General features: G+C 41.9%; 1 protein-coding gene across 2 annotated transcripts in view; it reads right to left on the bottom strand.

The window, feature by feature from the left end:
* Positions 1-17843, bottom strand: part of LOC140730856 (kinesin-like protein KIF13B) — a 274790-nt gene that overhangs the window by 40430 nt on the left and 216517 nt on the right. For both annotated transcript variants that reach the window (XM_073051815.1, XM_073051816.1), the window contains exons 25-30: positions 12513-12659; positions 12016-12045; positions 10940-11039; positions 6520-6646; positions 4695-4750; positions 3133-3257 (exon numbers count right to left, since the gene is read on the bottom strand). In XM_073051815.1, the coding sequence (XP_072907916.1) occupies positions 3133-3257; positions 4695-4750; positions 6520-6646; positions 10940-11039; positions 12016-12045; positions 12513-12659 (585 nt within the window). The remainder of the gene's footprint in view (positions 1-3132; positions 3258-4694; positions 4751-6519; positions 6647-10939; positions 11040-12015; positions 12046-12512; positions 12660-17843) is intronic.

Here is a 17843-nt window from a genome sequence, read left to right as displayed (position 1 = left end):
TATATTTCATTATGAGTTTGAGAAGACTTGGTATATCAAAGACTCCTGCAAATTTCTACAGATGTACCGTGGAGAGCATTCTAACCTGATTGGTATGGAGGGGCCACTGCACAGAACTAGAAAAAGCTGTTGTGGGTTGCAAACTCTGCCAGCTTCATCATGAACACGAACCTCCCCAGCATTGAAGATATCTTCAGAAGGCGTGCCTCCATCACTAAGGACACCCCTCAATAGAGGGCATGCTCTCTTCTTAATACTAACATTACAGAGTACAGGAGCCTGAAGACACACATTTGATGCTTTTGGGGTGGGATTGTGTGTGTGGGTGGGGGTGTGGTAACAGCTGTAGTGTGCAATACACAAAAATACTATAAATTAAGAGAAATTAAGAAAGAAAAAAAAAGAAAGAAAGAGTGCCTGGTTGTTGGAAGGTCTCCACATGCTCCATGGAGTTCTTAATAACTTTAGTATATATATTTATTTCTTTCCCCAAGTAACCAATTGTTTCATCTTCAGAGCCTTTCTTAATTTCTCTTTTTTTATATAGGGAAACTAGGGGGGAGGGGTTAAGGGGAGGGGGGAAGGGACATATACTTTTTTTTCCATACTTGTAATTACTTAAAAATGCAATTAAATAAAAAAAAATTTTTTTTAAATACTATTATATATGTAATTTATACAGCAATATTTGTAATACATATATTAATTTGTAGTTTTTTTTGTGTGTATTGCACTATACCCCTGCTGCAAAACAAATTTCACGACATACACCAGTGATAAGCCTGCTCCTGATTCAGCTGGACAGCGGTGCCGAACATAGCATATTATCGTTTGGGTGTAAGTAAGGAATGGATAAAGGAAACCCAATCCCAATTCCATTAATTCTATTCTTCTGCATGCTTACAATTTAAAAGAAAAAATTAGACTCTGTGATTGGTTTTGTAATTATTTTTATATGGACATGTACAATCTTTTATGCGGTGGTGTGCTGGGGCAATGGCATCAAGATGAGTGATGCCAACAAGCTCAATAAGCTGATTATTGATTGAATTGAACTGACTTTATTTCTTACATCCTTCACATTCATGAGGAGCAAAAATCTTTACATTACAACTCCATCTAAATGTGCAATGTGCAATCATTGTAATTTATAATAAATAGAACAGTCAGTGTAATATAGAGTACACTCAAATCGGCAGAAGTTCATCAGTCTGATGGCCTGGTGGAAGAAGCTGTCCCGGAGCATGTTGGTCCTGGCTTTTATGCTGTGGTACTACTTCCCAGATGGTAGCAGCTGGAATAGATTGTGGTTGGGATGGCTTTGCTCCCCAATGATCCTACGGGCCCTTTTTACACACCTGTCCTTGTAAAAATCCTGAATCATGGGAAGTTCACAACTATAGATGTGCTGGGCTGTCCGCACCACTCTCTGCAGAGTCCTACGATTAAGGGAGGTACAATTCCCATACCAGGCAGTGATGAAGCCAGTCAGGATGCTCTCAATTGTACCCCTGTAGGAAGTTCTTAGGATTTGGGGGCCCATACAAACTTCCTCAACCGTCTGAGCTGAAAGAGGTGCTGTTGTGCCTTTTTCACCACATAGCTGGTGTGTACAGACCACATGAGGGCCTCGGTGATGTGGATGCCAAGGAACTCGAAGCTGTTCATCTCTCAACCCCAGATCCATTGATGTCTATAGGGGTTAGCCTGTCTCCATTCCTCCTGTCGTCCACAACCAGCTCCTTTGTTTTTGCGACATTGAGGGAGAGGTTGTTTCCCTGACACCACTGTGACAGAGAGATGACTTCTTCCCTGTAGGCCACCTCGTTAATGTTTGAGATAAGGCTAATCAATGTAGTGTCATCGGCAAATTTAATTAGAAGATTGGAGCTGTGAGTAACGATACAGTCATGGGTATACAGGGATTAAAGGAGGAAATTCAGTACACAGCCCTGAGGGGCTCCTGTGTTGAGAGTCAGAGGGTTGGAGGTGAGGGAGCCCACTCTTTCAACCTGCTGGCAACCTGACAGGAAGTCCAGGATCCAGCTGCACAAGGCAGGGTCAAGACTGAGGTCTCTGAGCTTCTTGTCAAGCCTGGATGGAACTATGGTGTTGAATGCTGAACTGTAGTCCAAGAACAGCATTCTCACATAGGCATCCTTCTTCTCCAGATGTGTAAGAACAGTATGCAGAGCAGTGGCTGTTGTATCATCTGTCGACTGGTTGTGTTGATAGATGGATTGTAGGGGGTCCAGTTTGGGTGGTAGCATGCTGCAGATGTAATCCTTGACCAGCCTCTCAAAGCATTTGCTTATTATTGAGGTGAGCATGACAGGATGCCAGTCGTTCAGGCATTTTACCTTGGTCTTTTTTGGTACAGGGACAATGGTGGATGATTTGAAGCAGGAGGGCACTCTACACTGGGAGAGGGAAAGATTAAAAATATCTGTAAACATAGGAGTCAAACTGGGCACACTGCAGGCTGTGGTAGAACAAAGGACCCTACAGAAAACCCTGGCAATTCTGGACAGTGTTTCTCACCCTCTACATGCCACCTTGGCTGGCCAGAGGAGCACATTTAGTAAAAGACTAAGACAACTGCGCTGCTCCAAAGAGCGCTATACAAGGTTATTATTACCCCTGGTCATTAGGCTCTATAATGAGTCCACCTATAGCCGGGGAAGTGATGACAACACCCTCCTGATAGACTGTTTGAGCTAACTTATTTTTTATTCTTTCTTACTTCTCTTCTAATATTTGTATATTTATATCTCTCTGCACTTGTAATGCTACACTGTAATTTCCTTTGGGATCAATAAATTATCTATTTATCTATGATCCATAACAATGAAAGACCTCCAACTGTCATAAAATTCTTTTTCTGAAATAAAACCAAAACTTGGTTCTACACATCACAAAACTAGATGATTCCTGTTCCCTTTTGATTCCAACTCTTGATGTCAATTTCATGATTCTCCTCCGACGTTCCCTAATCCCTCAAGTTTCCTGCCTTTTACTTCCTGCAACCTAACTTTCTCCCACGTTTTGAGGAGCACTTCATTTTCAGATCACGAGGTTACACGATGAACACAAAAGGTTCAGCATTTTAAAGGTGTTATAAAGTTACATCACCTCTGTATCATGATGCTTTGCAATTTGCAGTTCTAAAATTTCATCGACATCTTCATCTACAAGGCTGGCATCCAGACCACCAGGTTCCGGTCCGTCAAGATCTTCCTGGGAGCTGAAGTCATTTGCTAAAGGTGGGTATGAGAAAGAGCAGAGAGAAACAGAGATACAGCACAAATAATCAATAGCTAAGTTAAAAGCACAAGGTCTATGAGGAACAATAAGTTTGCCTTTTATATTGATAGCTACATCATTCCTCAATTAATTCCACTCCTCTTTCTTGTCCAGAATTCAGAACTAGCCTACCAGCTTACACACTAAAGGACTTGGGCACTGGCTTGATCACGGATCTATTTTATTCACCATATACATTTATGTGTATTAGGGATTTGCTGCAGTGTGTTGGCGCGACATACAACAAAAAAATTCAACAATGAAGAATAAAGAATTATATTAAAATAGAATTAGAGGTTAATTGAATATGAAATAAAAATGTGCATAAATACCAGCACGTACTTGCAATGTAAACAGCATTATAGAATGTGGGTTACAGTGTTTACAGTGACTGATGTATTTGATGGGGGGGGGGGGGGGGGGAATGAATAGAATGGCTGATCAGATTAACTGCCCAGGGGAAAAACTTTTAAGATGGTGTGCAGTTGTTGTTTTCACAGCCCTGTAGCACTTTCCAGAAGACAGCTTTCCAATGCCTTAGAAAATTATATACAGCAGAGAAAGGGAGAATGGTCATAGACTATTTCCCCCAGAGTAAGGGAATCAAGAACTAGAGGACACAGATCTAAGGTGAGGGTGGAAAAATTCAAAAGGAACTTAGGAGGCAATTTGTTCACGCAGAATCTGGTGAAAATACGGAACAAGTTGCTCGAGGCTCATGCAATTACAACACTTAAAAGACATGTACATGGATAGGAAAAATAGAGGGATGTGGGCCAATGATAGGCAAATGGGATCAGATAATTATTTGGCAAGGGTGAGTTGGGTTGCGTGGCCCATCCTGTGCTATTACTCTGTCTTCTTCCCACTCATTTAAAAATGAAGAAGCTGACTTAGAGCAAATGGCATTTGAGACCAAGAAGAAAGCTTAATGCACCCCTGCCCTGTGGGTGAAGGGAGAAATTAGCTCGGGAAATATTAATTCTGGAAATGCCTCAAGTAGGAAAAAAAAGTCTAAAGTGTGGATTCAAATTCCCCCTGGCACAAGCCTGCGGAAAACTTTAAGCACTTTTCCAGTAGTTCATGGAAACAAACTAAGGATTGGAGTAAGAACTTGGAATTTTCAAGATTTCCCCATAGTTTGGAACCAATCTAATCTCCAGAGCCCATTCTTAAATTACCATGCCTAAAGCAGCATATAAACAGTGACTGGAATCTAGAAAAATGAAAATTAATGTCCCCCACTCATTAATTCCAGCAAGTTCTACACATTTGCCCATAAAAGCACAGAGTACTTGCCAAAAAAAATTTAAGAGTGCTCACTGACTTGATGCAAGCTACCAGTTTTTTGTTAATTTCTCTTGTTTTATGTGTCGGTGGCAAGGACTTACTGTTTAAATCAAGAAAAATAACAGGAACATGTGTTTCCATTCCAGCAGCCGGGCTCCTGCAACAAAGGGCACATCAACGTTAAATGCAGTAATTTTCACAGAAATACAGAAGTAATTAATGATTTCTTTAAAGGGCTGTTAAGAAAGTGAACAAGGTGTTGCCCTTCATTAGTCAGGGGATTGAGTTCAAAAACTGCAAGATAACGACGCAGCTCTATAAAACCCTGATTAGAGCTATTCGAGGCCCTCCATTGGTCAGGGTCAACCATGGATGTTGCGTCCCACGCTGCTGGTGCAGCGCCCTCAGTCGATGCACAAGCCAAGCCAAGCCGATATGGAGCCGTTTCCCATGTAGCAGGCTCCCCATCTGCTCACAGCCGATGAATCCAAAGGAATGGCAGAAACCGATACAGTCTGGCACCAGCAGCATCGCCAGTCAGCACTGAACTCAATGTAGAACTACCTTAGTGACTCCAGCTCCAGATTTTTCCCTGGGGTTTTTACTCCTGAAGCCTTCCCATGAGTGGGTAACAGAGGCTGGGTATCAGAATTTTCCTTCTCCCGAATGAGCTGCCAACCACGGCTGCCCAGAGTGACTGGTTTTAAAGCACCAATAACCTGCCTTTACCCCTTCTCTTGTCAGTAGCTAAGTCTCATGTGAAGGCCAGCAGCTGGAGTTAGCTGTCAGAGCTATTTGAAATGCATGTCATCAGGATCATTTAATGGGAAGTGGAAGCTTATCTACACTAACCCCCCCTCCCCCCACCCCACCATCCCCAGCTATAACAACCTTAATGAACCCTGGTAAAACCATATTTGGAGTATTCTGTTCAGTTCTGGTCACCTCCTCATAGGAAGGATGCAGAAGCTTTAGAGGGGGTGAAGAGGAGATTTAGCAGGATACTGCCTGGATTAGAGAGCATGTCTTATGAGGAAAGGTATAGAGTGAGCTACAGCTGCTCTCTTTGGAGAGAAGGAAGGTGAAAGATGACTTGATTGAGATGTACAACATGGTAAGAGGCACAGATTGAATGGATAGTCAGAGACCTTTCCCAGGGTGGAAATGGCGAATATGACGGGGCGGGGGGGGGGGGGGGGGGGAGTAATTATATGGTGAATGAAGGGAAGTATGTGGGGGTGCTGTCAGAGGTTGGTTTTTTTCTTCACACGAAGGGCTGGGTGTGTGGAGGGGTAGTGGCAGAGGAAGATACATTAGAGACTTAATAGACCCTTAGATAGACACATGGATAACTGAAAAATGGAAAGTTATGTAGGAGGCAAGGGTTAGCTTGATCTTGGAGTAGGTTAAAAGGTTGGCACAACATTGTGGGGCTAAGAGACTGAACTGTGACGTAATGTCCTATGTTCTTAAGCATCTAGCTTCAAGGTTCAATGTGAGGAAAATAAATTTGACCCATAACTAATTATTTATAAGTTTTAAGAAAAATGTTAATTATCCAAATTTTTTTTTCCAAAGAAACAAGTCAGGACATTTTAAAACATAAAATTTGCAACATTGAAAAGTTAATCCTCCACTTACAACAGCTAAGCAAATACAACTGATTGGAGAAAGAGGAAAAAGGTTTTCAGACAATAACTCTTCATCAGAACAAATCTGAAATACTATTTTTCTTTCTCTGTAGATGCCACCTGTCACTTGGAAGCTAGCCAGCATTCTCTGCTGTTATTAGTACACATTTAGCTAATTGTTCCAGTTACCTCATGACTTTATATTCAATGGAAGTCAAGAGAACAACATCAAGCCAATACTTGGAAGTTAACTTTCAAATAAACAAAATTCTTTGAAAATGTTTCTGGGACAAACCATTTTGCCGGGGAGCCTGGGATTCCACTCCCAGCTGTTGGGACCATGACTGCATTCCTCTCTTCTGTTAGAGTCAATCTTCGCTCCAGCAACTGTGCCTCACGATCCGCATCATCCTCAGACTTATCTGTAAGACACAGGCCACTGAGATCAGTTATACCTTCCAAATCACATTCTACAAACTGAGTATGGAACAGGACAGATGATCAGAATACTCTGCAGGGAAATGCAGAATGTATGAGGGGAGTACATGAACTACAAACCAAGTGGGGAGTGGACAGATGATCAGAATACTTTAGAGGGAAATGCAGAATATATTAGGGGACTGCATGAGCTACAAACTGAGTAGGGAACAAGACATAGATGATCAGAATACATTAGAGGGAAATGCAGAATCTATTTGGGGACTGTATGAGTTACAAACCCAGAATGGAAAACATCACCAACTTGTCCAATAAAGCCTTACATCTGGGAAAATATACAGTAAATAAAAATGGGGAGGAATAATTTGAACCTTAAAAAAAAGTGAAATACGTTGTTTGCATTAACAACCAACACAACCCAAGCACTGGAAGGGAACACTAGCAGGGATGATGGCAGAACAGCCGCAGCTGGGAGTTCCTAGGGGCAATTCAGAAGGTGTAGCAGATTCATCCCAAAGATGAAAAAAAGTTTTCTAAACAAGAGGATGAGGCAACTATGGCTAACAAGGGAAGACAAAGACAACATAAAAACAAAAGACAGGGCATATAATATAGCAAAAATCAGTTGGAAAATAGAGGATTGGGAAGCTTTTAAAAACCATCAGAAGGCAACTAAAAAAAGAGCAAAAAGATGAAACATGAAGATAAGCTAGCCAATAATATAAAAGAGGATACCTAAAGCTTTTTTTAAATATATAAAGAGTAAAAGAGACAAGAGTGAACATTGGACCACTGCAAAATGACTCTGGAGAGGTAGTAATGGAGGACTAAGAAAAGGTGGAAGAACACAATTCATACTTTGCGTGATAGACACTAGCAGAATGCCAGAGTAGTCATTATTGAGGAGAATGCGCTTGAGCAGCTAAAAGGTCTGAAGGTAGCAAGTCACCTGGACCAGATGGACCACCCCAGGGTTCTGAAAGAGTTGGCTGAAGAAATTGTGGAGGCATTAGTAATGACCTTTCAAGAAGCACTAGATTCTGGAATGGTTCCAGAAGAATGGGAAATTGCAAATGTCATTCCATTCTTCAAAAAGGGAGGGAGGCAGAAGAAAGGAAACCATAGGCCAGTTAGCCTGACTTCAGTGGTTGGGATGATGTTGGAGTTGATTAGAAGATTTTGGGATACTTGGATGTGCACGATAAAATAGCCCGAAGTCAGCATGCTTTCCTTATGGAAAAATCTTGCCTGACAAACCTGATAGAACTCCTGAAGGAAGTAACAGGCTGGATAGACAAAGAGGAGACAGTGATGTTGTTTACTAGGATTTCCAGAAGTACCTTGATAACGTGCCACACGAGAGACTGTTTAACAAGATAAGAGCCAATGGTATTACAGGAAAGGTACTATCATGGATAAAAGATTGGCTGACTAGCAGGGGGCAAAGTGTGGGAATAAAGGGAGACTTCTCTGTTGGCTGCCAGTGACTAGTGGTGTTCCACAGTGGTTGGTATTCGGACTGCCTCTTTCATGTTTTATGAAGGAATTGATTGCTTTGTGGTTAAGTTTGCAGATAAAAAAAGATAAGTGGAGGGGCAGGCGGTGTTGAGGAAGCAGGGTGTTTGCAGAAGAACAGACAAATTATGAGAATGGGCAGGGAAGTGGCAGATGGAATATACTGTAGCCATGCACTTTGGTAGAAGGTATATAAACTTCTCTAAGCGGGGGAAAATTCTAAAATCAGGGGCGCAAAGGGATTTGGGAGTACTTTTGCTTTGTGCAGGATTCTCTAAACATTAACTTGCAGCTTGAATCAGCGGTAAGGAAGGCAAATGCAATGTTAACATTCATTTCTAGGGTACAAGAATATAAGAGCAAGGATGTGATGCTGAGACTTTATAAAGGCATTGGTCAGACCAGAGTATTATGAACAGTTTTGGGCCCCTTATCTAAAAAAAAGGGTTCAGAGGAGGTTCATGAGAATGATTCTGTGAATGAATGGGTTAACATATAAGGAGCGTTTGATGACTTTGGGCCTGTACTCACTGGAGTTTAAAGGAATGAGTGGGAATCTCACTGCAACCAATGGAACACTGAAAGCCCTAGACAGAGTAGACGTGGGGAGGATGTTTCCTATAGTGGGTGAGTCTAAGATCAGAGAACATAACCTCAGAATAAAGGGACATCCACTTAAAACAGTGATGAGAAGGAATTTCTTCCAGAAGGTGGTGAATCTGTGCAAATTTATTGTCATGGACAGCTGTGGAGACCAAGTCTTTGAGTATATTTAAAGTAGAGGTTGATAGCTTCTTGGTTGAAGGTGAAGGCAGGTGAATGGGGTTGAAAGGGATAATAAACCAGCCGTGATGGAATGGCAGAGCAGACTCGATGGACTAAGTGGCCTAATTCTGCTCCTATGTCTTATGGTTCTTTAGGACATACTGAGGGGCAATTTGCAAGTGTTGCCACACATTCCAGTGCCCACATAGCATGCCCACAATGTTCAGAACAACACAAGTCACAACCACAATATAACAATGGCAATAGGAGCCCCTCACCTCCCTTCCACCCACTCGATACACAGACACAAACAATAATCTAAGTTCACTATCCTCTGAGATTCACAACGTGATACAAGCACACATATTCCCATTGCTCTCCTGACCACATCTCTCACCCAGCCTGCTTCCTACAAAGGATTCAGTTCAACCAGTTTCTCCACATCTGTTAAATCTCTTCAAATGGTGACCATTTCTCTACTGTACTTCCATGACATCTTCCTACCTTCATAACCATGGCTTCTCTCCATTATTGCTGATGACGCTTCCAAACACAGCTGTTCATTTCTTTCTCTTTGCTCTCAATACTAAATCAATGCCCATGGTGCCAGTGTGCATCTTCCCTTCCTCTCCCACTTCAGCTGACAGAATGGACCTTTCCTCTGCAACTCCTGGTTCACTCTTCAAATCTCCAACAAAGCATGTTTCTCTTCTCACAGCACCTACTGCCTTCTCTTTGACCCTTCCTGCCAGCTGGGATGCAAAACATTCGGTTCACTTGCATTTTTTCCAATCCAGTCTCACAACTTCATGGAAGAAACCGAATGCAGATGGGCTGCCCGCTCTGCGAGATCAGGCAGCATCTTCCATATTTCACTGTTTGCTTACTTCATGTACTTTCCAAATGCAAGAACTTCACAGTCTTATACACAGGAGATTCTGCAGGTGCTGGAAGTCCAGAGCAACACACACAGAATGTTGGATGAACTCAACAGGTCGGGCAGTGTCTGTGGAGAGGAGTATAGTCGACATCAAGCTTTATAGTCTTCCCTTGTAAGCATATTCTGCAAAGGAATGGTAGATCCAGTGGTCTGGATAATGGGTGAGGAGGGAACAAAATCACCGGCTGTAATACACTGAGAAACTTGCTGCTGCTGTTCATGTTCACAGATGATAACCTCTCGTGTGGCCTCTGGTAGATGAACTCATCAGCAAGAACTGGACTGACTAAATTAAGCACTTAATCTATAAATTGTAAAGTAATAAAAAATAGTGATCGAGTCCTTCCAGGTGAAGCAAAACTGCACCTGTAAATCCGTTGGGGTTGTCTTGTACCTGGTGCTCCCAATGCGGCCTCCTCTACATTGGTGAGACCTAAAAACTGGGAGACCACTTTATTGGGCGCCTCCACTCTGTCCACCAAAAGCAGAATTTTCCAGTGGCCAACTATTTTAATTCCTATCCCCACTCCCATTCCCCCATATTGGTCCATTGCTGCCTCTTTTGCTATGGTGCGGCCACTCTCAGGTGGAGGAGCTTCACCTCATAATCTGTCTAGGTAGGCTCTAACAATTTTCCCTCTCCCTTCTCTCTTCATCTAGTCCCCACTCTGGCCTCTTACCTCTTCCCCTCACCTGCCTATCACCTTCTCCTGGAACCTCTCCTACTTCCCTTTCTCCCATGGCGCACTCTTCCCTTCCATCAGATTCCATCTTTTCCAGTCCTTTACCTTTCCCACCCATGTGGCTTCACCTATCACTTTCCAGTTAGTTCTCCTTCGCACCCCCCCCCCCCACCCCACCTTTTCATTCTGGCATGCTCCAGCTTCCTTTCCAGTCCTGAAGAAGGGTCTTGGCTCGAAATATTGACACTGCTGCCTGACCTGCCGAGTTCTCCTAGCATTTTGTATGCGTTGCTCTACATTTCCAGCATCTGCAGTATCTCTTGTGCTTAGTTTTTAACTGAAATAGATCAGTTATTAAAAATTACTTCACGTACTAGGTTTACAATTGAGTTTCTGGAGCTGCTTGTCAAGGTATTCCTGTCTCTTTGTCAAAGTACTCAGCCACTTCCGACGGAGCTTCTCCAAATCTCTCTCCTGTAAAAAGAAGGAAAACCTATCTTAATGGTGTCATAGAGTTGTGTAGCACAAAAACACCACATCTATGCTGTCCTTTTTGCCCATCTGCATTAATGCCATCTTCCTGGATTAGGACCATATCTTTACAAACACTGTCCATTTAAGAGTCTGTCTAAATGTCTGTTAAATGAAGTCATTGAATCTAATTCAACCACCTCTGACAGCACATCCCACAGATTAATCACCCTTTGCAAAAAAAAAGTCTTTAAGATCTCCTTAAGTACATGAATTTTATAGTCTCCCCTTGTAAAGATATTTTCCTGTCATTGTCTGTAAGGAGTTTGTTCGTTCTTCCCTGTGACCGCATGGGTTTCCTCCCTCATTCCAAAGATGTATGGGTTAGTAGGTTAATTGGTCACATGGGTGTACTTGGTCGGTGCAGGCTCACTGGGATAGAAGGGCCTGTTACCATGCTGTCTCTCAAGATCAATAAGATTGAATTTTGCAATTGAAACTGAGAGATTTTAGGGGACTGGTGTAGCTGCAGATGACTCTTGTCCTCACAATCTACTTGGTTATGACCATGCATCTTATTAACTGCACTTTCTGTAAAGTTGTTACATTTTATTCTACATTCTGTTATTGTTTTTACTTTGAACTACCTCAATGTGTTGATCTGGATGAACAGTACGCAAGACATCATTAGGGTATCTTTACATAAATGATGTTACTATGTCTCTGTAATATTCCTACATGATGTCAATGGTCCAGCTATGTAATGTAATCTGTGTAGTCTATGTAATGTATCTAACGGCTATGGTCTGGGTGCAGGTCAATGGGACTAAGCAGATTAATGGGCAGAATGGCCAACTTCTATGCTGTGGTGTTCTAGGACTATGACAAGCTTTACACTGTACCTCGGTACATGTGACAATAATAAACCACTTCCAATAAAAGCAACAAAAAATAGCATTTATAAACAACCAATCTATACCTGGTAACTGTCCATATCATCATCTTCTTCCTGTTTAAAACAAAATGAAATTTCAAAGGATTGTTAGTATATCTCAGCTATGCATTCTTATTGCTTGAATAAGCAATCTAGGATAAAGTTATAAGATCAATACGATCAAATTATAGCTCAAAGAATGAGTTAGTTTTCAAACCGAAATGCAAAACTGACATTTATTACAGTTAATCATGGCAGATGGTCTTGACATTTACAGATTGCAATCAGAATCAAGATCAAGGCAAGAATAAATTCAGCAGCAGAGGTATCAAATGAAACAACATTTACGATGATTGTTTTAGTTATAACATTACTCTTGTCATGAAGACAACTGAGATCTTCCAAAGTCTAAATTTATCAAGTACTGTTAAAATCGATAACCAGTTGTTTTGACAATGATATTTGAATCCAATGTTGTGTATTTCTGTGACCATCTGTAATTTATAAACTTAATATTATTGTTACTTGCAGTAGCCTCTTACCAAGTGGGCATCTTGATATTTCTGAGTTCTAGCGGGTCTCATTTTGACACATCCCACAGCAATAGACAACACTTCCTCAGCAATTAATGGCAACGTGCCGGAATCTTGAACTGACCGTACCTCCACTTGTACCCGTCGAGACTGACCCTGAAAGGGCAAAGGATCACATTCTCATCTTTAAGGCTGACGGAGCTACTCATTCTCAGAAAAGTGAGCATCTCTAACAGTCATATTTCAACCTCATGTAGGGATAATTAGAAATAAATTGGAGAATACTTAAATAATAGTCAAGATAATTTAGAATATTCCTTTGATTTCACTGCAACCCAGACCAATTTATTTTTCTTTTTTTCCAAGTCTAAGGTTTGCTCATCGGAAGTGTTAAACTGAACCAGAAGAGATTGCAGATGCTGGAACCTGGAGCCGCAAAGACATGCTGGAGGAACTGCAGGTCGGGCAGCATCTGTGAGGGGAAGTGAACTGCCAACGTTTCAGGTTGAAAACCTGTATCAGGACTGGACGGTAAGTCTTTTTCTGTCAACAGAATGTTCCTTATCTGCTTAGATTCAACATCATTTTCCATATTTTGATAACACTGGCTCAGTTTTTCATGTCCCACTCATACAAATCTAACTGACAGGCACACTTCACTATATTATTGTTAACAACTCATCATACAGACCGAAATACATGTGCTCATAACCAGTTGCAATTGACATACCTCATCTCAGACACTGTTTCCCTCTCTCCTTGTCTCCTACTGAAAATTAACTTGCATCTCTCTTTCCAGTCAAAGACAATGGCCAAGACCATTCATCTCCTGTTTGTCGACTGTTTATTCTTCTCCTGAGATATGCCCAACCTGCTGCATTTATTCTGAGATTTTGTTCCAGATTTCAAGCACCAGCACTTTGTTTTAATTTTTAATACAATAATTGTTACTTTGATATCTATGGATACAGTGACATGTTGCTATGATACTCCAAAACACATTTGAAAATAAATGGTCATGAGCTAACTATAAACCAGCAGATACGTCACTGTACACCTTAACTATGGCTTAACTCACACAAACTTTTGGAGGGACTCAGCAGGCCAGGCAACATCCATGGAAAAAAGTACAGTTGACATTCTGGCCGAGACCCTTCGGCAGGATCACTGAAGGGTCTCGTCGACTGTTTACTCTTTTCCATAGTTGCTGATTTCCTCTAGCATTTTGTGTGTTGCTTAGATTACCAGCATCTGCAGATACTCTCTTGTCTATGGCTTAACTCCACCAGTGATTTTGTGCTGTGTGTGAAAGAAAGGATCGATGTGTCCCCTAAGCTCACAGCTGTAATGGGCAATGTTGCTCAGTTACAACATAAATGCAGGCCCAATGCAAAGCAGCAAAATTTGCACACAGTGTTATAAGACAGAATCAATGGTATAGCTCAAATGCCATCTATAAATTTGCTGATAATACAATCATTGCTGGTAGAATCTCAGATGGAGATGAGAGGGCGTACAGGAGTGAGATATACCAGCTAGTTGAGTGGTGTCGCATCAACAACATGGCATTCAATGTCTGTAGACAAAAGAGCTGATTGTAGACTTTAGGAAGGGATCCTCATACAGGGATCAGAAGTAGAGAGAGTGAGAAATGTCAAGGTCTCTGAGGATCTAACCTGGTCCCAATATATTGATGCAGCTATAAAAAAAGGCAAGGCAGCAGCTATATTTCATTAGGAGTTTGAAGAGCTTTGGCTTGTCAACTGAAACACTCAAAAACTTCTACAGATTTACTGTGGAGAGCATTCTGACTGGCTGCATCACTGTCTCATGAAAAAGCTACAGAAAGTTGTAAAATTAGTCAGCTCCATCTTGGGTACCAACCTCTGTAGTATCCAAGACATCATCAAGGAGTGATGCCTCAGAAAGGCAGAGTCCATTAGTAAGGACCCCACTACCCAGGACATGCCCTCTTCTCATTGTTATCATCTAAGGAGGAGGTACAGAAGCCTGAAGGCACACACTCAGCAATTCAGAAACTGCTTCTTTACTTTAATTGATTTACTAACTTATTTTTCTTTCTACATTATCACGTACTGCCACTGCTAAGTTAACAAATTTCATGACACATGTTGGTGATAAAAAACCTGAATCTGATTCTGGAGACACTAAGAAATGATCAACCCAGATAAACAGAAAATCAGATAGGTAAAGTAACCATAATTATACAGGGAATTGTGCTGAAATAGGTACGAGTGAAACTGAAACTTCACAGTGCTGATGCTTAATTGGCCCAATTAAATGTTATTATTTATTTAGAGGTGATTATTTCGCACAATAACAGGCCCTTCCGGCCAACGAGCCCACACCTGCCATTTACACTCATGTGACCAATTAACCTACCAGTCTGGATGTGTTTGCAATATGGGATGAAACCGAAGTACTGGGGGGGAAACGCATGTGGTCACAAGGAGAACATACAAACTCCTTACACAGTGGTGGAATTGAACCCAGACCACTGGCACTGTCATAATGTCCCACCAACATCCCACCCTCAGTAGAACAAAGCCAACAGAATGTTGGGCTGCATAGTTATTATCAAACTGAGGCAAGATCAGGCTTGGGGGAGGTAGATTATACTCTGTGTTGTTTGTTCAATCCTCATTTGATTACTGCATAGTACAGTGAGAATGGCTCCAGGGGCAGTGTTTTGATGTGGGAAGTCTGGGAGACCTCCAGTCTGCACCATGCGCACTGAGCTGCAGCTGAGAGAACATGTTCAGGATGGAGCTGCAGCTGGATGACCTTCAACTCATACAGGAGAATGAGAAGGTGATAGGCAGGAGCTACAGGGAGGCAGTCACCCCTAGACTGCAGGAGACAGGTAACTGGGTGACTGTCAGGAGAAGGAGGGGAAATGCACAGCCAGTGCAGAGCACACCTGTGGCCATTCCCCTCCATAATAAGTATATAACTTTAGATACCATTGAGGGGGATGACCTATCAGGGGGAGGGCAGGAAGCCACAGTGACCAGGTCTCTGGCACAGAGTCTAGTGCTGTGGCTCAGAAAAGTAAAGAGGACTGCAGTGTTGAGAGGAGATTCCTTAGTCAGAGGGATAGAGACGAGGTTCTGTCAGCGCGATAGAGGCAGCTGGATGGTATGATGCCTCCCTGGTATCAGGAATAGGAATGTCTCGGATCATGTACATGGCATTCTCAGGGGCGAGAGTGAGCAGCAGAAGTCTTGGTACATATTGGCACCAATGACATAGGTACACAAGGTGAGGAGGTCCTGAAGAGAGATTTTAGGGAGCTAGGAAGAAAGTTGAGAAACAGGACCTACAGCATAGTAATCTCCGGATTGCAAACTCTGCCACCTGCCAGTGAGGACAAGAACTGGATGATTTAGCAGGTGCACCAGCTAAGGAACTGGTGCAGGGTGAAGCTGTTCAGATTTATGGAACACTGGGATCTCTTCTAAGGAAAGTATGAGCTGTACAAAAAGGACAGACTACACTGAACCCAAGGGGGTCCAATATCCTTGTAGGCAGGTTGGCTAGTGTTGTTTGGGTGGGTTTAAACTAATTTGGCAGGGGGATGGGAACCAGAGTGATAGTGCAGAAAATGAGTTGGCTGGTGTTTACAAACAGAAGCAATGTGCTGTAAGACTGCTGGCAAGGAGAGGCTGATGATAGGGCAAAATTGCAGTCAAGAGGATGAGTTGCAGCGTAAAAGGTGGACAAAATCAAAAGTGAATAGAGGACTAAAGGAGTTATATTTGAATGTGCGGAGTACACGGAACAAGGTCGATGAACTTGTAGCACAGTTACAGATTGGCAAGTATGATGTTGTAGGCATCACTGAATCATGGCTGAAAGAAGATTTTAGCTGGGAACTGAATGTCCATGGATCCACATTGTATTGAAAGGAAAGGCAGGAAGGCAGAGAGAGTGGTGTGGCTTTGTTGGTAAAAAAAAAAAAGAGAAATTAAATCATTAGAAAAAGGTGACATAGGGTCGAAAAGTGTTGACTTGTTGTGGATAGAGCTAAGGAACTGGAAGGATTAAAAAGACCCTGATAGGAGTTATATACAGGCCCCAAACATAGTAAGGATGTAATCTACAAATTACAATGGGAGATAGAAAATGCACGCCAAAAGGGCAATGTTACAATAATCATGGGGGATTTCAATATGCAGATAGGCTGGGAAAATCAGGTTGGTGTGGGGGAATTTCTAGAATGCCAACATTTAAGAGCAGCTCGTGTTTGAGCCCACTAGGGGATCAGCTATTGTTCAATGAACCAGAATTGATTAGAGCTTAAAGTAAAAGAATCTCTAGGGGCAAGTGATCATAATATGATCAATTCACCCTGAAATTTGAGAAGCTAAATTCAGATGTATCAGTATTGCAGTGGAGTGAAGGAAAACAGAGGCATGAGATAGGAGTTGGCCAGAATTGATTGGAAAAGAACACTGGCAGGGATGACAGCAGAGCAGCAATGGCTGGAATTTCTGGAAGCAATTCAGAAGGCGCAGGATACTTACATTCCAAAGAGGAAGGAGTATTCTAAAGGCAAGATGACACAACTATGGCTAACAAAGGAAGTCAAAACCAACATAAAAGCTGAAGAGAGGGCATATAATAGAGCAAAACTTAGTGCAAAGATAGGAGATTGGGAAGCTTTTAAATAGCAACAGAAGGCAACTAAAAATGTCATTAAGGTAAAGATGGAATATGAAAGTAAGCTAGCCAATAATATTAAAGAGGATACAAAAAGTTTCTTCAGATACATAAAGTGTAAAAGAGAAGCAAGAGTGAATATCGGACCGCTGGATAACGATGATGGAGAGCTAGTAATGGGGAACAAGGAAATGGCAGAAGAACTGAATAAGTATTTTGCATTAGTCTTTACTGTGGAAGACACTAACACAGTATGGCGGGAGTTCCTGTGTCAGGGGTCATGAAGTCTGTGAAGTTACCATTACTAGAGAGAAGGTTCTTAGGAAACTGAAAGGTCTGAAGGTAGATGTCACTTGGAAATCCCCAGGGATGGTGTACACCCCAGTGTTCTGTAAGAGGTGGCTGAAGAGATTGTGGAGGCATTAGTAATGATTTTTCAAGAATCACCAGATTCTGGAATGGTTCTGGAAGACTGAAACATAGCAAATGTCAAGAACAAAGATAGGACAAAGTCAACATGGTTTCCTTGAGGGAAAATCTTGTCTGACAGCCCGCTGGAAATTTTTGAGGAGATTACAAGTAGGATAGATAAAGGGGATGCACTGGATGTCGTATATTTGGATTTTCATAAGGCCTTTGACAAGGTGCCACACATGA

The sequence above is a fragment of the Hemitrygon akajei genome, chromosome 7 (assembly GCF_048418815.1).
Source record: "Hemitrygon akajei chromosome 7, sHemAka1.3, whole genome shotgun sequence".
In the NCBI taxonomy this organism is placed as follows: Eukaryota; Metazoa; Chordata; class Chondrichthyes; order Myliobatiformes; family Dasyatidae; genus Hemitrygon; species Hemitrygon akajei.
This window is presented reverse-complemented; position numbering and strand designations above follow the sequence as displayed.